General features: G+C 36.2%; 1 protein-coding gene across 1 annotated transcript in view; it reads left to right on the top strand.

Moving 5' to 3' along the window:
• Window positions 1-21,650, top strand: part of AGO3 (argonaute RISC catalytic component 3) — a 127,738-nt gene that overhangs the window by 19,507 nt on the left and 86,581 nt on the right. Inside the window, exons 2-3 of the mRNA XM_027109112.1 lie at window positions 1,344-1,515; window positions 19,194-19,314. Coding sequence (XP_026964913.1) covers window positions 1,344-1,515; window positions 19,194-19,314 — 293 coding nt within the window. The remainder of the gene's footprint in view (window positions 1-1,343; window positions 1,516-19,193; window positions 19,315-21,650) is intronic.

The raw sequence follows: 21,650 nt of genomic DNA, 5'->3' as shown, positions 1-21,650 counted from the left end.
TATTTACTAACTGAATTTATTGTTTGAATTTTGTTTAACAAAGCTACAACATTTTGAGCTTCAAAAACTTAATGTTAGATATCACCTAGGGTTTGTTTTTTTCTTAACTGTGATAAAATATATATAACATTAAATTTGCTGTCTTAGCAATTTTTAAGTGTACAATTTAGTAGTATTTAAGTACATTCACATTGTTGTGCAACCAATCGCCAGAACTCTTTTCATTTTGCAAAACTGAAACTATACTCATTAAGCAACAATTCCTTTTTCTACCTTTTTCCCCAGCCCCTGGCAACCGCCCTTCTACTTTGTCTCTATGAATATGACTACTCTAGGTATTAGGTGGAATCATACAGTGTCTTTTTGTGACTGGCTTATTTCACTTAGCATGACCTCTACAAGGTTCATCTATGTTGTAGCATGTGTCAGGATTTCCTTCCTTTTTAAGGCTGATTGATGTCCCATTATAGGTATATACCAGATTTTCTTTATCCATTCATGCGTCAGTGGACACTTAGGTTGCTTCCACCTTTCGTCTATTGTGAATAGTACTGCTATGAGCATAGGTGTATAATTATCTTTTCAATACCCTGCTTTCAATTCTTTTGGGTTTATACCCAGAAGTAGATCATGGATCTACTAGATCGTATGGTAATTCTATTTTTAATATTTTGAGGAACCACTGTACTGTTTTCCAAAACAGCTGCACCATTTTACATTTTATTTGAAAAGAGAACTTTTCAAATTTTATATGCTTTTGTGTACCAGTAAGCTGTATCTTTCTAGGACTTAGTCTATTTCATCAAACTTTCAAATTTATTAACAATGTTTGTAATGTCTTCTGTATCTGTAGTAATACTGATACTTTTTTTCCCGTTTATATTGGTTACTTAAGCCTTTTTTTCTTCTGTTGTAAAAGTCACTGGAATTTATCAATTTTAGTTATCTTTTCAAATAATTGAGTTTGTTGTTCCTTTTTATTGTATATTGTTTTTATTTTGTTCATCTGCTCTTACCCTTCTTTAAGTTTACTTTGCTATTGGTTGCATACATTTTAGATACGATTTGTGCTTTGTTTATGCTCACCTGGGTTTGTGTGCTCCTTTCTACCCCTTCCAAAACAATTTTCCAGAGGTACCCAGTTTTTGTTTCTTTGTATGTTTGTTTTAATGAGGAAAGTAAAGTGGGGTGAAAGAAATTGGTATTAGAAACCATGTCATCTTTCAGCACTAGGCTTCAAGCATTATCAGCTGTACTTAAAACTCTAACTTACTCTGGTTGACAAGATTATTAAATGCAGCTTGTAAGAGTGTCTCTCTCTTTTTTTTCCCCTTCCCTGGCAGGACCCGTTGGGGCCCAGCCCCTACTCATGGTGCCCAGAAGACCTGGCTATGGCACCATGGGCAAACCCATTAAATTGCTGGCTAACTGTTTTCAAGTTGAAATTCCAAAGATTGATGTCTACCTCTATGAGGTAGATATTAAACCAGACAAGTGTCCTAGGAGAGTGAACAGGTAAGAATTCAGAGATCTTTTGCTTTTGGTATTTGTCTTTGCTTTAGAAATTATGTTTATCTTGTATATCTAAATAGCAATGATAATGTCTAACAGTTTGACCAAGAACAGATGGTAATTTGCTTTGAAATTGACTATACTTCAGAGGTGTGATGATGGGAAAAATCTACAAACAGCCTTGAAATTTTTCCATTATAACATAAATTCATATGTTTTCTCTGTGATAATAGAAAAGGTGCAAGTCATTTTTATGTGCTCTTGAAATCAGACTGAGCATTTTTTCCTTTGCTATTAGGTAATATTTATCGGTGCTTTCTTTTTTCTCCCCACCCCACCTCGACCTTATTTACCCCTTTCGTGATGTTCCCTTTAAGATGATGGTGGTTGTCATGGTTTCATGCCTTCTGTTCTCCTGATCCTCAACTCCTAACTGTTCCCTACTCTTTTATAGGAACAAGTATGTATGATATATAAAGATTTATCAATCTGCTTTCAATAAGCTTCTTTCACTTCCCGCAAAGACTATGGATATGGATGTGGTTTAGATAATACAGGAACAGAAAAGGAATTTATGACGTGATGTATACCACAAAGGAGGGTTTTTAAAAAAAAATGACTTATGGACAAAATATTTAGAAAACAATGATGTTCAACTTAGCCTTTTAGTTTGTACTATCAAATACCCCAGCCTTTTCTTACTCAGTAAGTATTATTATTAAGAGCCTTCATTTAAAACGTAGATTTATTGCTGTCAAGAAATTTGTAATTTAGTAGAAGAAGAGATAAGACACATAAGAAATATGACATGAATGAGCACTAAGAGACTTTTTAATAACATATAAAAGAAGACCATCATATGAGTGTTATAATTAACATGTAATAAAGAGTTCTTTCTGAGGTCAGGAAGCAAGTTGTGGAGTATTACAAGTGGAGGAATCTTAAAATTATCAACTAATCTGATGCCTTTTTTTTTTTTTCCTGATACCTTTTTTGTAGCTGAAATCCAGAAAGGTTGAGAGGCTTACTCAACAACATTTCTAATAGCAAAGGTGAGACCAGCACTCCAGAATCCTGACTTGATAGTCATTAAGAAATATTTGTAAAGCAAGAAGGAAAGGAATTGGGCTAATCTAAACAGTTGGTAGAACTGCAGATCGTGTAATAAAGAGAACACTTTTTTTTTTTTTTTTTTTTAAGATGAGGCAGCAGTAACAAAGGTACAACAATTGAGAAGAACCAGGTTTAGTGAGCCTAAGCCAGGCTTAAGGGGGGAGGTTCTGGTCAGGTACTACAATAAGCTACCATCTGTGAGTACATGACTTCCTAATCTTGCTGTAGCCTCCACCTCTTTCCTGAGCTTCAGACTTGACACCTGAATATCTATAAAGTGCTTCAAACACAGGTCAAAACAACTTACTCTCTCAATCCCCATCCCCACACTCCACTCATACTACTATATTCTTTTGCTCTTCCTAAATTCCCAAACTAGACCTTCCTTTTTCCTCCTGTTGGTTATCAAGTCCTATTGCTTCTGTTTCAGAAATTATTCCCTAATTTGGCCCCTCTCCATCCATACTGCTACCACCTTGGTTTCAGACCCTTATTTGTTATCTAGACTATTGTAATGATCTTCAAATTGGTCTCCCCTAACATTTCTTTCTCTCCCCATTCTCGATAAGTATCCATACTTCTGGCGTAGTTATTCTTTTAAATAAGAAATCTGATTATATCACTCCCCTACTTTAAAATGTATTCAGCTCCCTATTGCCTACAGAATAATATCCCAAATTTAGTATAGCATACCTTTCTTAGTTTGGCTCTAACCTTTATCTTTTTTCATATTCTGCAACTCCTACCTGGAATGCCTTCTCTGCCCTTACCTATCTGGCAAACTTCTACTATTTTTCAAGACAAACCTTTTGAACTCCATAGTCAGATAGTAGTTCATTCTTTTTTTCTTTTTCTTTTTTACAAATAATATTTGGCAGTTTATTAACCAGTGGAGTATATTGCACAACAAATTACCTCACATCTTTCAGGAAGAAAAACAATTAAATTTGAAAAGTAAAGACATCACCCACTGAATTCGGACACAGTTAAAATGTGCTTTAAATATTTCTTTGGGAGAAGGGACACAACACTTCTACTCAATTAAGAGAAACATATGTACAGTCCAGGTCTTTTGTTTTCTTTACACCCATCATGCCCTGAATTCATAGGTAATGGGTTCCAACAGTTCAGGCTCCTTTCCACTGGTTCTCATGAAGTGTGCTTCTCTGGGTGGAGCAGGCTGGCGCTTCAGCTGAACCCAAGTACCTTTCTCTTTGGCTTCCTTCTTTTTCTGATCGTTTTCCTTCACACATTTCAGAAAGCTGTCTTGGCTCTTAGAGTGCTTAATGTGCTTGATAGGCACATTAATTCTCTTGGCAAGAATCTTGCCCTTGTTTGTTTACAACGATGCCAACATTGTGCTAGGTAACACTGTAGACTCTTCCAGTTTTGCCATGGTAACATTTGTGGGGCATTCCTTATGGAACAGTGCCCATTCGCTTGATATCTACAATATCACTTTCTTCTTGATTCGCATGTATGTGGCCAAAGGAACAACTCCGTGTTTTCTAAAAGGCCTAGAGAACATATAGCAAGTACCCCTCCTCCTTCCCTTTGTGTTGGTCATTTTGGTGAATTATTGGAAGATGGTGGTTCCAGCCGAAAGGCCAGATGGTAGTTCATTCTACTATGACCTTGTAGTACTTGGTTGGTGTACACTTTCATTACAGTATTTTTAGTGCGTTATTTGTTACCCTCTTCTCTCAGTGTAACCTCTTCATGAAAAGTAATATTCTTTATCATCATCTTTGTAGCCCTGATCTTAGCTCAATGATTGGCACATAATAAATACTCAGTAAAATGAATGAAATGCTTATAAAAGTAAAATGGGATGAGTGTGTTGGTAGGAGACAGGAAAGAGAACTGGACATTATAGAGGGCTTTGTATGCCTAGATATGGATTTTCAGTTCCCTACCCTTCTCTCCTAGGATATATAGGTTAGTCTTTATGTTAGTGTCCTTCTCTTTTGTCTGTCTTTGGGCTTACAGGGACCAACTGTCTCATGCTGCGCTCTCAAATTCCCTTTTTCTTGTTTCTCAAAATGGGGGTGTTAATGTGTAAATTTGAACGAAGGATAATTCTGACCTTTCTGGTAGATGTTTACATTTTTAAAGGGCATTTATTAATCTAAGGAAGTCTCTTAACTGATAGAATGTCTAAGGCAGATATTTCTTAGCTGAATTCCTTATTATTGCCTCTTCACCTTGCCCTGCCTGAAAAAATTGCCCCTAACTTTAGCAGTATATAGTGAAGAATTCTTATACGTTATTTATTGAATAGGAAAATTATATGACGAAAATGTTAGAAAAACAAAATCACTTGAAGACAAAATGGGATGGAATTGAGGAAGTGGTAGGAGTTGGAGGCTTGGGACTTAGAGGGATGTCAATTGAAATTTTTTTTAGTATTTCAGATGAGTTATGAGGGACTAGGGCATTGGCAATAACGTTGGGTAAAAAAGAACAAAATTGTTTATTAGATTTGTTCTTTTTCCTACCTTTTTTTTGGTAGAGGAATAATCACATGTTATATGTGTGTATATGAAGTTGCGTACCATAGAGTTTCACATGTAGATGCTCAACATGTTGGTTAAGTTTGGGAGGAAAATGTATATAATAAATTAGTGTGGTACATTCTGGTTTTAACTTACAGTCCTTTTGGCATCCCTAATTGTATTTCATCTTTATGTTGCTTTGTCTTCGTACGTTATTTGTCAGTAGGAGTAAAGGATCTGCAATTTAGATGTTCCCAAATGGAAATTTTTTTTATCGTGTACCTTTTATTTGAGTTTTGATAGGAGCTATAGGACTTCCTTGGGACTCTAAAATTGGCGTTAACCAACTTTATACTTTGTTAATAATATTGATTTAATTTTATGTCAACATCCACAAAACTTATTCCCTTTATTTTCTTCAAAAGCCTAGCTTTTGTCTTCACTTTTTGCAATATCATGTAATTAGTCAGTTAAAATTGTTGGTGGGCTTCCTAAATTGGTTCAGTTCTTACACTTCAACAACTAGAATTCTAGAAGTTACAAGAAACTAAATAGAACTTTACAATTCCTTTTCAATATGAACTAAACAGTTATGGGCCAAAATGCAGCAGTATTTAAATCAACACATATGAGGTTTCTCTTGTCCATATGCCACATGCTCAAATATTTGGCACTGTGGCATTAATCATAATAGTAGAATGATGTATTGCAGCCAAACAAGTTTCCACTTTAGTCAGAAGAGTTTTCTTGGACAAAATATCCAGGAAATGCTTGTGAATCATCTTGTGAGTCAATTTTTCTACTTTAGACTTTCTGTCTGTTGCCTTTTTTATCCTTTCCTCACTTCTTTGGGGAGTGTGTGTCTATGTGTTTCTTTTTTTCCCAATTTAATGATTTGATTATAAAATCATCATTAGTTAAAAGAGCATGTAAAGCAGATTTCAGATGTTTCTTGTTTTTTTTTAACAAGTGAATGGTCTTAAAAATTAATTTCTAGAAATATGACCTAAAGTATAAAATCTGTAACTTGAGATTTTTATGCTAGTTTGTCCAGCTACTAAATATATATGAGGGTAAACCATGAATAGACTGTTCCATATTTATTCAAAATTGTTAAATAGTGAAATAGATGGGGAAAGTTGTATATGCAGCATGATTATAAATATAAGATCTCCTTGCATAAAGGTTTGAAGGAATGTTGAAATAGTTGGTAATAGATTGTGATCGAAGTTTTTGGTTTAATTTTCTTTTACAAATTAAGCATTATCTTATAGTCATTGTACTAGTATGATTGCTGTTACTATTCTATTATGATTAATGACATAGTGCTGAGTGTGCATAGTGCATATGGATGTAATGTAATTCTAATGATTGAATCTTAGAAGGAAAAAATCTATATTGATATGATTTTGGCTTTTAAATAGAAATAGCAAGTCAGAGTGAAGAAACTCTCTTCTACTGTTATTAGGAATATTATTGGCATAGTGTAATAACAGGGTAGTGTGCCAAGAAAGGGATATTCTTTTTTTTTTTTTTAACACATTGGGTTTTTTTGTTTGTTTGTTTTCTTTTCTTTTTTTTTGGCTGCTTTGAGTCTTCGTTGCGGTGCGTGGGCTTCTCACTACAGTGGCTTCTCTTGTTGCAGAGCACGGCCTCTAGGCGCGCGGGCTCAGTAGTTGTGGCTCGTGGGCTTAGTTGCTCCACGACACGTGGGATCTTCCCAGACCAGGGATCAAACCCGTGTCCCCTGCATTGGCAGGTGGACTCTCAACCACTGCGCAACCAGGGAAGTACAGGACATTCTTTTTTTAAATAACATCCTTATTGATATAAAATTCACGTACTACACTATTCACTCATTTAAAGTGTGCAATTCAGTGGCATTTAGTATGTTCACAGTGATAATGTACAACTGTCACTGCAGTCATACTTTAGAACATTTTGTCCTCCACCAAAGAAATCGCATACTCACTAGCAGTCACTCCCCATTGCCTCCCTCCCTGCAGTCCCTGCCCAACACTAATCTACTCTCTGTCTCTGTAGATTTGCCTTTTCTGGACATTTAAATATAAATAGAATCATACAATATGTGGCCTCTGTGTGACCGACCTCTTTCATTTCACGTTTTTTTTTTTTTTTTTTTTTGTGGTATGCAGGCCTCTCACTGATGTGGCCTCTCCCGTTGCGGAGCACAGGCTCCGGACACACAGGCTCAGCGGCCATGGCTCACGGGCCCAGCCGCTCCGCGGCATGTGGGATCTTCCCAGACCAGGGCACGAACCCGTGTCCCCTGCATCGGCAGGCGGACTCTCAACCACTGCGCCACCAGGGAAGCCCCATTTCACGTTTTTTTTGCTTTTTTCTTTTTTGCGGTACGCGGGCCTCTCACTGTTGTGGCCTCTCCTGTTGCAGAGCACAGGCTCTGGACGCGCAGGCTCAGCGGCCATGGCTCACGGGCCTAGCCGCTCCGCGGCATGTGGGATCTTCCCGGACCAGGGCACGAACCCATGTCCCCTGCATCGGCAGGTGGACTCTGAACCACTGCGCCACCAGGGAAGCCCCATTTCACGTTTTCACATAATGTTGTAACATGTATTAGTACTTCATTCCTTTTTATTGCTTAATGATATTCCATTGTATGGATATTTTGTGTATCAGTTCATCAGTTGGTGGACATGTGAGTTGTTCACACATTTTGGCTCTTAATTATGCTGCTATGCACATTCATGTACAGAATTTTGTGTGGGACGAGTTTTCGTTTCTCTTGAGTGTATTCCCAAGAGGGGAATCATATGGTAACTCTATGTTTAACCTTTTGAGGAACTGCCAGACTCTTTTCTAAAGTGGCTGCATCATTTTACATTTCTATTAGCAGTGTGTGGTGATTCCAGTTTCTCTACATCCTCATTAACATTTATCTGTCTTTTTGATTATAGCCATCATAGTGACTGTTAAGTAGTTTCTCATTGTTACTTTGATTTGCATTTCCCTGATGGCTAGTGATATTGACCATATTTTTGTGCACTTATTGGCTATTTGTATATTTTCAGAGAAATGTCTATTCAGGTCTTTTGCCCATTTTTAAATTGGATCATTTGCCTTTTTGTTACTGAGTTGTAGGAGTTCTTTATACCTTATCAGATAAGATGATTTGCAAAAATTTTCTCCCTTTCTGCACCTTGCCTTTTTACTTCCTTTTAAAAAAATTTTTCTTTTAATTGAAATATAGTTTATTTACAATATTATATTATTAGTTTCAGGTATATAAAATAGTGATTTGATATTTAATAGATTATATTCCATACAAAGTTATTATAAAATATTGGCTATATTCCTTGTGCTGCCTTTTCAGTTTCTTGATGGTATCCTCTGAAACACAAACATTTTTCATTTTGGTGAAGTACAATTATTTTTTTCTTCTGCCAGCTGTTCTTTTGGTGTCTTATCTGTAGAGGGGTATGCTTCTAATTAAAACGATTTAGAAGACATACACCAGAAAACACTGCCGGTGAAAATCAAATGGTACAGTTTTGAACGTTTAGCTATCTTGGGGAAACTATATCATGCAAAATATGTCAGTTAAAAAAAAAAAGCAAGTTTTATTTTCCTTGTTAGTTGTTAGTCACTTGGAAGATAGGAAAGCTAATAGATGGTGATTATTTCAAATCTCAAGATTCTTTTAAAGTAGCATTTAAATAAATTACTCAGTAGAAATTAACCTTTTGGCTAATATTCCTACAATATATTTGAAATTCAAAGATAATCTTATAAATAAATATATGTCTGAACATCAGGGACTAGTAGGTAGGGTTTTTTCCTAATATCTATCTGTGTAGATTTAAATTACAATAACAGCTGTATAGTATTCCATTGTAGGATGTGCCTTGACTTGTTTACTTCTAGTATGCTCCATTTTTTTTCTTAGGCTGAGTTAAATTAATTTAAAGCAGTTATCTGAATGTACCATATTATTGTACCAAAGCAGAATGCTCTTAGTACTAGATTTCAGGATATATGGATCCTGACTAGAACTATAATTCTAAAGCCTGCAGTAACTTTTAAAAAGATCATTTTTAAAAACTTCCCTATGTTTTCATTAACTGTTTAACTTATTGTGCCCCTGTTTGTGTCAGGCACTGTGCTAAGTTCTGGAGATAACAAGATAAATAAGACATGATTCCTGCCAAGGATTATATAGTCTGTATAGAATGACAAGTTCTGTGAGATGTGCAGTATATGCCGTGATAAAAGATTCCTGCTTTTGGTTAGCGAGGAAGATAGGGTACATGACATTGTTACCTGAACTGAATAGTTACCCAGTGGACTAGGGGAAAGAATAATCCATAGAGAGAGAGCATGAGCAAAGGTGTGACATGTTTATGTAACAGAAATAGGCCAGTATAAATAGAGTAGCTAGAGTCTGAAAAAGTTGGCCAGCAAGTAGGTTATAAAGGATCTTAAATCCATGCCAAGGCTTGTGAATTCAGAAAGAGTAGAGAGCCACTGGAGGCTTTTGAGCAAATGAGGAACACCTATATTTAAAAGCATTTCTTTCTTTCTTTCTTTTCAGTGTTTTTTTTTTTTAATTGGATTATAGTTGAGTTACAATGTTGTCTTAGTTTCTGGTGCTCAGCAAAGTGATTCAGTTTTTTTATATGTGTGTATGTGTGTGTGTGTGTGTGTTCATTCTTTTTCATATTCTTTTCCATTATGGTTTATTACAGAGTACTGAATACAGTTCCCTGTGCTATACAGTAGGACCTTGTTGTTTATCTATTCTATATATAATAGTTTGCGTCTGCTAGTCCCAAACTCCAGTCCAACCCTCCCCTCCGCCCTCCCCCTTGGCAACCACAAGTCTGTTCTCTATGTCTGTGAGTCTGTTTCTGTTTCGTGGATAAGTTCATATGTGTCTTTTTTTTTCTTTTGCTGTACCACGCAGCTTGTGGGATCTTAGTTCCCCGACCAGGGATTGAACCCAGGCCCTCAGCAGTGAAAGCGCAGAATCCTAACCACTGGACTGCCAGGGAATTCCCATATGTGTCATATTTTAGATTCCATGTATAAGTGATATCATATGGTATTTGTCTTTCTCTTTCTGACTTACTTCGCTTAGTATGATAATATCTAGGTCCATCCATGTAGCTGCAAATGGCATTATTTCATTCTTTTTAATGGCTTAGTAATATTCCATTGTATATATACCACATCTTCTTTATCCATTCATCTGTCGATGGACATTTAGGTTGTATCCATGTCTTGGCTATTGTAAATAGTGCTGCACTGAACATAGGGGTGCATGTATCTGTTCGAATTATAGTTTTGTCTGGGTATATGCCCAGGAGTGGGATTGCCGGATCATATGGCAACTCTGTTTTTAGATTTTTGAGGAACCTCTATGCTATTCTCCATAGTGACTGCACCAATATACATTCCCACTCACAGTGTAGGAGGGTTCTATAAAAGCATTTCCAGGGAATTCCCTGGTGGTCCAATGGTTATGACTCCATGCTTTCACTGCCAAGGGCATAGGTTCAATCCCTGGTCAGGGAACTAAGATCCTGCAAGTGGCATGATGCAGCCAAAAAAAAAAGAAGCATTTCTAATGGCAGTGGGGAGAATGAATTAGAGAAGAGAAAGACCAGGGTCATGGAGAACATTTGGAAGGCGATTGCAGTAGTCTTCAAACTTTTGATCTTGCATCCCTATTAGTTAAAACATACTTACCCATGCATTCAACAATAAATATATATATATATATATATACACACACATATACAGACACACACACACGTAAAAATTTTTAATTTATGGACATGTACTACTATTCTAACATTGCATAACTATTGAAAAATTAAAGGTGGGAAACAATATTTTGAAATAAACTATTTAAGAATAGATTTAGTAATCTGACGTGTTCTGATTACTGTACCAAAACCTGATAGAATATGTGCCACACACTTGAACGGAAATAAGTTACAACATGCTGAAGATGCATGAATGAGTGGGAGTTCCACTGTTAACTCTTATGTTGCAGAACTCCCATTATTCTCTTAGGATTCCTTGTGTACCTACATACGTTACACCTGATCGTCAGATGTGGACTAAATGAGGATACCAGTGTCAATCCCTATTCGTGAATTTTAGTCCATCTCAATTTGTAATTGTTAGATGAAAATTAAATATAAATACTTCTAACCATTTTTTCTCATACTCCAGCATAGCCACTAGCACCTCTAATACTTTTTTTTAAATATTTATTTATTGGCTGCGTTGGGTCTTAGTTGCAGCATATGGGATCTTTTATTGCGGTGCGCGGGCTTCTGTCTAGTTGTGACTCGTGGGCTCAGTTGCCCCGCGGCATGTGGGATCTTAGTTCCCCGACCAGGGATCGAACCCGCATCCCCTGCATTGGAAGAGGGATTCTTAACCACTGGACCACCAGGGAAGTCCCCTATTTTTTTAAATTTGTAGTATAGTTGATTTACAATTTTAGTTTCAGGTGTATAACATAGTGATTCAGTATTTTTGCAGATTATACTTCATTATAAGTTATTACAAGATAATGGCTATAATTCCCTGTGCTATGTAATATATCCTTGTTGCTTACCTATTTTATACATAGTACTTTATATCTGTTAATCCCATAGCCCTAATTTGTTCCTCCCCCCTCTTCACTCCCCTTTGGTAACTGAAGTTTGTTTTCTATAGCTGTGAGTCTGTTTCTGTTTTGCATATACATTCATTTGTATTATTTTTAAGATTACACATATAAATGATATCATACAGTATTTGGTCTTTCTCTGTCTGACTTATTTCACTAAGCGTAATATTCTCTAGGTCCATTCATGTTCCTGCAAGTGGCAGAATTTCATTCTTTTTAATGGCTGAGTAATATTCCATTCTCTGTGTGTGTGTGTGTGTGTGTGTGTGTGTGTGTGTGTACACATACACCACATCTTTATCCATTCATCTGTTGATGGGCACTTGGGTTGATTCCATGTCTTGGCTATTGCAAATACTGCTGTTATGAACATCATGGTGCTTGTATCTTTTCAAATTCGTGTTTGGTACGTACTTTTTTAGATTAGAGATAGTGTGTTCTAAGACTTAACTAATAGCAGTGGCAGTGGCGGTGGAGCAAAGGCTTAGATGTAAGATTTAGAAGAAGAATAAATAATTTAGGTGTGTAGAGAAAGGGAAGAGATAAGAATGGCTTCATAGTTCCTTGCTTGTACAATGTTGATGGCTTAACAGAAATACAGATGGTGAAAGGACCAAGTTTTTTATTTTCTCTTGACTATTTGGAGGTTGAATTGTGTAAGAAACATCAAAATGGATAAGTTCAATAGATTATTGGAAATAAGCGCCTAGAGCTCAGGAAATAATTGAGATGAGATTGAGATTTGAGATGTGTCAGCATATAGGTGATAGTTAAAAGCTAGGGAGAATGTGTAGCGTCAAGATAAGAAAACTGAGAATAGATCTCTGGGGATACTGTTGTTTCAGGTTGCCAGTGAAGACACTTAGAGATTGCAAAGGTAGGAGAACCAGGACAAAGTAGAAGCTGTTTCAGAGAAAGTAAAGGACGGATTGTGATTTTCAAGGATTGATCACAGTGGCAAATGCTAAAAGAAGCGAGGAACGTAGAGACTGAAAAGAGGCTATGTCTATTAAGAAGTCAAAGGTGGCCTGAGGGAGAAGTGTTCTAGAGGAGAATTGTTAGTATAAGCCACACTGAGTTAAAAATCTGTTGCTCAGTCTAAAGTAATCTATCAATTGTTTGTGAATACTAGAAATGGTTACTAGATTAGCTAGTGTGGTTATATAAGATTATGAAAGAATTCACACCCATATGAATTAGCAGTGAAGATAGTTTATGGTAAAATGCTCTGATGTACTACAAATTTTATAAGGTATTAAAAAGTTGATCTAAAGTATAACTCCTTTCTCCTCTACTCTGCATCTTTAAACTTTAACTTGATGCAAAGGTATGGCTACCTTCTCTGCTACTTGGTACAGAGTTATGAAGATAAATTAGAGGTTAGAAGGATACTAGGAGAGGCTGTCAGCTGTTTTCACTGTGTTTTATAAACTTCTGGGTGATTTTAGCGTCTTGTTATACCTTAGCAACCTTCCTTTGTTCTGTCTGTATTATAGTGGCAGGTTAATTTATTGTAGCTGGGAATACTAAACTAAGGTGAATAGTCACTTTTAGAGGAAAATACTATTTTACGTTTTCTCCTAAAGACTAAAATAATATTTCCCATTCTACCTTTTGGGAGCAGAGAATTAAGAGGTACCTAAAAACAAGATGAAGATGGGTCTCTGTGAGTTTATAGTAACAATTAACAGGAAAATAATTTCCTCTCCTTTTTACGTTAAAGTTTCCCTCTCCTACCATTTTTCTGCTGTATGAGTCAGGTGGTAAAGTGGAACTTACTGAAAACAATATTAAATTTTACTTTACAGTCTGTGCACCAGAGCATGATGGAGTCAAAAGACTTGGTACCAGAATATAGGAAGTGGTGGTTGAGGTAAGAGTGGGAAGGTAGGCTGTAGCCCTGTGTAAGACCTAATGTACTCAGGGAGGTTCCATTTTTGTAGTGATTGCCAGATATTCTTCAGGATTTTAAAATTCTGTCCTGAGGTTCTACAAAAATGCATCATATTATTCTCTGCAAGAATTCTTCTCTCTTCAGACTAAGGTTATTAGTAAAAGGAAGCCACTGGGCTTCCCTGGTGGCGCAGTGGTTGAGAGTCCACCTGCTGATGCAGGGGACACGGGTTCGTGCCCCGGTCTGGGAGGATCCCACATGCCACGGAGCGGCTGGGCCCGTGAGCCATGGCCGCTGAGCCTGCGCGTCCGGAGCCTGTGCTCCGCAGTGGGACAGGCCGCAACAGTGAGAGGCCCGTGTACAGCAAAAAAAAAAAAAAAAAAAAAAAAAGGAAGCCACTAAAGATTGGTTAGAAGTTCTTACACCCAGTTACTCAGATTTTCTTTCCCAAATTTCTTTCCTACATACTGCTTTAGAAGTTAAAATATTTTAGGTATTTTGGTTTTGGTAGCTTTACTTTTTATTGTAAGCTAAGAAGCTGGCTTAACAGTACACACTTAAAATGTTATCCTGAAATTTCTACATTTGAACAAAAGATTCCTCCCCTCATTGTTCATTGTTATAATAAAAGACTAGTGCTCCACAAACTACAATATAGGGAAAATTCAGTTCACAGTTTCTGTTAATTAACAGAATTCATTGTTTGTATTATTTACTATATTTGATGCTACTGCATTGTAATGTATGTTTGTTGTTAGGAAGACTTCTGTACCTCAGTATCATTCTTGAAGTACAATTTTGAGATAATTGTGCTTAAATTTTTATATAAAAATAGTATGATACATATTTACCATTTTCCCCCAAGGTACTTTCACTAATATCCCACATGGTCCCTATAACAGCCCTGAGACTATTATCTCATTTTTATTGATAAAGGAACTAAATTCAGAGAAGCCAAGTAAATTTCCCAACAATTTAGTGGCAGAGTGGGACTAAAAACTCATGTCTACTTATTTTTTCTCCAGTACATATGTTACCACATATTTTAAAGGCTCCTCAAGTTGGCCATTTCTCAGTTCAAACTTTCTTCATAATATAGTGAGTACCTTTGCTGCTACAGCTGACTAGATGACTAGATAAATTACTGTTTTAGAGAGTTTTTCCTCTAGTTTCACATGCCTGCCTGATGAATATTCTAATAAACTACGCTTTGCTATAGTATCATTTGAGATAAAAAATGACAAGTTGGGCTTCCCTGGTGGTGCAGTGGTTGAGAGTCCGCCTGCCGATGCAGGGGACGCGGGTTCATGCCCCGGTCCGGGAGGATCCCACATGCCGCGGAGCGGCTGGGCCTGTGAGCCATGGCCACTGAGCCTGCGCACCCGGAGCCTGTGCTCCGCAACGGGAGAGGCCACAGCAGTGAGAGGCCCGCGTACCGCAAAAAAAAAAGACAAGTTGCAGTTCCTGCATTTGTCATTTTGTTAATTTGCATAATAAAGTTCCATTAAAAGTCTAAATATATCATTTAATTATATCATATTAGTAAGAGATTAAAGTTAAAATTGCCCAATGTACATAGAATTCTAATACCATTCTGTAAAGGCTCAGAAGCCTTAAGTTCAAATCAATATTTAGTGTAATTATTTATAAAGGAGTTTCTGTATCTGATGCTATGATCTGCAGTTTCATTATTTGATATTCTCTTAATTAAATTTTGCTGTTAGAGGGGATTGTAGACATTATTCATTTCAATCTTCTAGTCGGTATCTTCTCTGACATAAGTGCTTTTTGAACAGTTCTAGCAAGGATGAACTCAGGTACTTTATGAGATAGTGTAATCCACTCGTGAATAACTCTGGTGGTTAGCAAATGTTGGAAATTTTTGTTCCAAAATCTAGCTTCTTAATATTTTCCAACTATTTGTCCTAATTCTGTCCTCCCATACAAGGAAGATACTCTACGCAGTTTTTCACATGACAGTCTGTCAAAATAGCTGAAGACTTCTCTAATTTCCTCTGACTCTTTCCTATTCTAGACTAAGAGTCCTTAATTTGATTTATTTTTGCTCATATTATGTGAGTTTCTATCAGGATTACCTTTTTATGATTATATTTCATTTGTTAGGGTCTTAAGTTTTTTCCAAATTGAACAGAGTACTCCAGTTTGAAATGACCTGTGTAATATTTGATGGGATGGTTACCTGCCTTATACTGGGTATTTGAATATATGCAACCTGAGTTCTTCAATTCTGAAGAAACTACATCACAGTATTAGTTGCTTTTGGATTTATAGTCACCTAAATCCCCTTTGCAGGAGAGCAGTGGGTAAGTTTAGATCCTCTAATTTGTTCTTATTGCAGTTGAACTTTTCAAACATAAGTGTTTAGACTTTACAGTTACCCGTATTATGTTTCATCTTCTTTTATTTTGTTTATTGTGGTAGTTTGTCAGTAGCTTTTAATACACTAATTTGTTTTTAGCATACTAGCCCTGTCTCTCGAGTTTGTATTATTTGAGGGTTTCTTAACCAACAGATTTTTAAAAAAATAAATTTATTTATCTATTTTTGGCTGGGTTGGGTCTTTGTTGCTGTGTGCGGGTTTTCTCCAGCTGTGACGGGGGTGGGGGTGGGGGGGTGGGCCACTCCTCGTTGTGGTGCACGGCTTCTCACTGCGGTGGCCTCTCCTTGTTGCGGAGCATGGGGCTGTAGGCGCGCGGACCTCAGTAGTTGTGGCTCATGGACTCAGTAGTTGTGGCGCCCGGGCTTAGCTGCTCCACAGCATGTGGGATCCTCCCAGACCAGGGCTCGAACCCGTATCCCCTGCATTGGCAGGCGGATTCTTAAACACTGCGCCACCAGCGAAGTCCCAACAGATATTTTTTGATTGTTTACTATATGTAGGGCACTAGATATGTTTCTTTTCCTTATTGTATTGATAGTTTGGGGCAGTGGGGGAGGACTCGAAATTTATTTTGAATAAATGTTTCCATGAATTTCCAAGTTATTGATATCTTAGAGAAAGAAAAGGAACTTGCCCTACCCCGCATTACAACATAATAAAACACTCCAGTAATCATGAAAACATATGATACTGGTCCAAGAACAGACAAGGAGACCACTGGGACAGCATAGAGAACTCAGATCAGAACTTAATAAGATAAACTGGCATTATAAATTGATCAGTTAAATATAGATTGTTTAGTAGATGGTGTGGGAAGACTGGTAGGGAGAAAAATAAAATTGATTTCTTACATAATACTGTTTATAAAGAAGAACCTCAAATGGATTAGTGACCAACATAATATAGATAAAATTACAGAGTTAATGAAACATAGTACATCTTTGTGAGTTAATATTTGCAAATTATTTCTTAAAACCTTAAAAGTATGAAACCATAAGGTTAAAAAATGATTAATTTGATGATACAGCATTAAAGATTTCAGTTCAGTAAATACATGGACATTGTTAACAGGTAGGTAACATTTGGGGGAAGATATTTGCAACAACTAAACCTGTTAAATGAATTAACATTAGAATATCAAAGAAACTCCTTCAATTCAACAAGAAAACTGGGACCCCAATAGACAATGAACAAAGGAAACAAACAGGGAATTCACAAAAGAAGAAACACAAATAATGAAGGGATGCTCAAATTCATTAGTAATAAGAGAAATCTAAATAAAACAAGCTTTTATTGGGCTGGCAAATAATTTACTGGGCTAGCAAAAATTAGAAAGCAAAGCTGGATAATGCCAAATCTTGTCTGGGATGTAGGGAAATAGGAACCTCCAGGAGGATTGTTCAGTGCAGCCATTCTGCAGAGCAGTTTGGCAGTTCTTCATCATTTAGTTGATAAAATTCACTTGGACCTAACAGTTTTGTTCCTGGGTATATATAGCCGGAGATTAATTCTCACACAAGTTCATAAGGGGACATAGAAGGGGATATTGCATTGTAGCATTGTTTTGGTGGCTGACTGTTCTCTGAGTCTGTATTGCTGGGAGAGTAAGTAGACAGCATGTGGAGTACTTTGCATCACAAGGAACTAAGTGTCCCACAGCAACGTGAACAGATTTTAAAAACCTAGTGCAGAGGTTAAAGTTAGGAATATATGCAAACAGAAGAATGTTTATCAAACACATTAGAAAAAATAACTTATTAGGAAGAATGGGAATAAGAAATGAATATGGAAGGAAAGAAATCAATTAGGTAGAAGAGGAGTCTTATATAGATGAATGATGATAATGTGGCATGAACTGAGGAGCATGATTAACTTAAGCTTTTGTACCTGGAGAATGAAAGTGGGGTTTGGAGACTCATTTGGCAGTGGGATATAAGTTGGGCCGGAGAAGAAAAAATTAAAGGCATAAAAAAAAAGAAACTTAAAATAATTCAGGTACTAGAACATGAGGTTTTAATTTAGGATGATGGTAATTGGGAATGGAAAGTAGAAGACTGGTGCAAGAAATACTTGCAAAATAAAATTGAAAGGCGGGGAAATAGAAATTTTGAGCATTTGGAAAATTCCTCTGGGTATCAAATCAGCTTAATTATTTTGTTCCAGAAAATGCTTTTTTCTCTCCTTTCTCTTCCGCTTCACTGGGCTAGAATTGAATATTTTTCCCATTCTTTTAAATGTATTGTAAATTATACCAGTACTATGTGAGTGTACTGTCATTGTAATATATTTAGATTGTGTAAACAAAATAAAAAATCATTCTTCTCTTCACTTCTTTCTCCAGAGGTAACTAACCACTGTATCTGTTTGGTACATACCCTTCTAGATATCTTTCCACTGCTTTTACAAATTATGTGTACGTAAAAATAAATATTGATTTGTGGATATTTGGTATTATTCTCTCTGTAGTCTGCAAATTTTTTTAAATGTCTAAGAAAGCTTTAATATCATTCCATGTAAGTATATAGGATAAAAATGTTTGCTGGGTAAAAAAATGGAGGTTTCAAAATATCCTTACTGGCTAGATACCATTGGAAGAATGGGTGGGTAGAGGAATGGGGCGGGTACAGGATACAGGTGTGTTTATTGCTCTTAAAATCTCACAGTCTAGTAGAAGTGAAGTATATAATAATAATTATAATACAGTGAAGAAAGTGTTCTAATAGATATATGTACTAGGTGCTATTTGAGCACAAAGGAAAGAGCATCATATTCTTTGATAAAGAGAGGTGAATGTGTCAGGTAGTGCTTAGAGATGGTGAAAGGGATTTTGGATCAGTTTATAAGGATAATATTTTGCAGGTCAACTGTGTCCCAAAATGATTAAGTAATTCACTGGATTCATTCTTCTCTGTCTTTTGTGAAATTCATATCATCCCTTCCAGAAATCAATCTTTCTGGTATCCTAAGCCATGGTCCTGAAAGCAAAATCTTTACCATGTATGATTATCTTTTAGAATTTGGACAGCTTTAAATAGTGTAAGAAATTACTTTAGGTAAGATTTTTGTATTTCATCATGCAGAGGATTATATGAATGCATTTTTTCCCTTTTTTAGGGAGGTGGTTGACTCAATGGTTCAGCATTTTAAAGTAACTATATTTGGGGACCGTAGACCAGTTTATGATGGAAAAAGAAGCCTTTACACAGCCAATCCACTTCCTGTGGCAACTACAGGGGTAAGATGCATTCCTTTATCAGAAAGCTATACTTTTGCAATGTCTTTTAAATGCACTTATTGCCATTTTATTGTAGTCTGTATATGTATCATTTATCCATTTTAACTTTTTATTTTGAAATAATTTCAAACTCAAAGAAGAGTTGTAAGAATCATGCAGAGAACTCATGTATACCCAGATTCATCAGTGTTCTTAAAAGTTTGCCACATTTGTTTTATCATTCTCTTTCCTTTCTCTTTTACTTTCTTTGTATCTATAGAGACAGCTATATATAGAGATACATATACATACTTATTTTTTCCTGGACCATTCAAGAGTAGGTTTTATACATTATGCCCTTTAATGTGTTTTTCCTAAGAGCAAGGATAAAAACCATAGTACAGTTACCAACTTCCCTAAATTTTACATTGATATATTTTTGTCTAATCTGCCCCTATTCCATTTTTGCCATTTATTCCAATGATGTCCTTCAGCATTTTTTTTTCCCTTTAGTACAGAATCCAATCCAGGTTCCTGAATGTATTTAGATGTTACGTCTTTTTAGTCTTCTTTATTCTGGAACAATTTCCCAGGCTTTTTTTTTTTTTTCTTTTATGACATTAACATGGTTGAAGATTACAGGCAGGTTATTTTGTAGGATGTCCCTCTGTGTTTTTCTGGTGCTTCCTTTTGGTTAGATTCTGAGTAAGCTTTTTTGGCAGGAATATTACGTAAGTGTTCTTTCCTTAATAGTGCATCGTATCAGGAGGCACATAATATGTATTTGTTCCATTAACGGTGATGTTAACTTCGATCACTTGGTTAAGTTGGTATCTGCCAAGTTTCTCCTTTCGAGTTATTCTTCTTTCTTTTGTGGGGAGATCGTATTTTTTTTAATTGTGGTAAAATACACATAACATAAAGTTTATCATTTGAGCCATTTTTAAGGTATGGTTCAGTGTCAAAGTACATTTACAACCATCACCATCATCCATCTCCATCTTGTAAAGCTGTAACTCTGTACACATTAGACACTTAACTCCCCATCTTCCCTCCCCTCAGGCCCTGGCAACCACCATTCTACTTTCTGTCTTTATGAATTTGACCTCTCTTAGTACCTCATATGAGTGGAATCATAGTGTTTTGTCTTTTGTGATTGGCTTATTTCACTTAGCATAGTATCCTCAAGGTTAATCCATGTTGTGACATGTGTCAGAATTTCCTCCCTTTTTAAGGCTGAATAGTATTCCATTGTATGTGTATACTACATTTTACTTATCCGTTCATCTGTTGATGGACACTCGGGTTGCTTTCCCATTTGAACATAGATTTACTCTAGGGACCTCGTATAAGTGGAACCATACAGTATTTGTCCTTTTGTGACTGGATTATTTTACTTAGCATAATGTCCTCAAGGTTCATTCATGTTGTCACGTGTGTCACAATTTCTTTCCTTTTTAAGGTTGAATAATATTCCATTGAATGTATATACCGCATTTTGTTTATCCATTCATCCACTGATGAACACCTTTTGGCTATTGAAAATAATGCAATAATGCAACATGGGTGTATAAATCTCTCTTCTAATGCCTGCTTTCAGTTCTCTTGTGTATATACCTAGAAGTGGAGTTGCTGGATCATATAAATGATAATTGTATTTTTAGTGTTTTGGGACACCACCATACTGTTTTCCATAGTGACTATACCATTTTATGTTTCTACAAACAGTGGACAAGGGTTCCAAATACTTCACACCCTTGCCAACATTCGTTGTTTTCTGAATTTTCGATAGTTGTCATCCTGTTGGGTGTGAGGTAATATCTCATTGTGGGTTTGATTTTTATTTACCTAATGACTAATAATGTTGAGCATCTTTTCATATGCTTATGGGCCTTTTGTGTATCATCTTTGGAGAAATATGTATTCAGCTTCTTTGCCCATTTTTTAATTGGGTTATTTGATTTTGTTGCTGTTGATGAGTTTTAGGAATTCTTTATGTATTCTCATGGGATATATGTTTTGGAATATTTTCTCACATTCCATAGGTTGCCTTTTCACTATGTTGATTGTGTCCTTTGATGCACCAAAGTTTTTAATTTTTGTAAGGGAGATACTTTTAAGAATCCCATTTCTCTTTAGACTTTTTTAGTAGCTGATGATTCTTGCTTGGAAGGTTTATTATTATGTAGTAATGGTGATTTTCTAATTCTGTCATTCCTTCTACATTAATCATTGTTATTCTACTGTAAGGGAGCACATTTTCATCTCTTCTAGTTCTTTATCCTTATTTATTTGCCCAAATTGTCCCAGATTTTGCCTGTGGCAGCCCCTTTAAGTTGGTTCCTGTGTGCTTTTGT

This window comes from Aethalodelphis obliquidens, unplaced genomic scaffold, assembly GCF_003676395.1.
Source record: "Aethalodelphis obliquidens isolate GAN/ISIS:26980383/991018 unplaced genomic scaffold, ASM367639v1 scaffold9, whole genome shotgun sequence".
Lineage (NCBI taxonomy): Eukaryota > Metazoa > Chordata > Mammalia > Artiodactyla > Delphinidae > Aethalodelphis > Aethalodelphis obliquidens.
The sequence above is the reverse complement of the archived record's forward strand: the minus strand, read 5'-3'. Positions and strand labels throughout refer to the sequence as shown.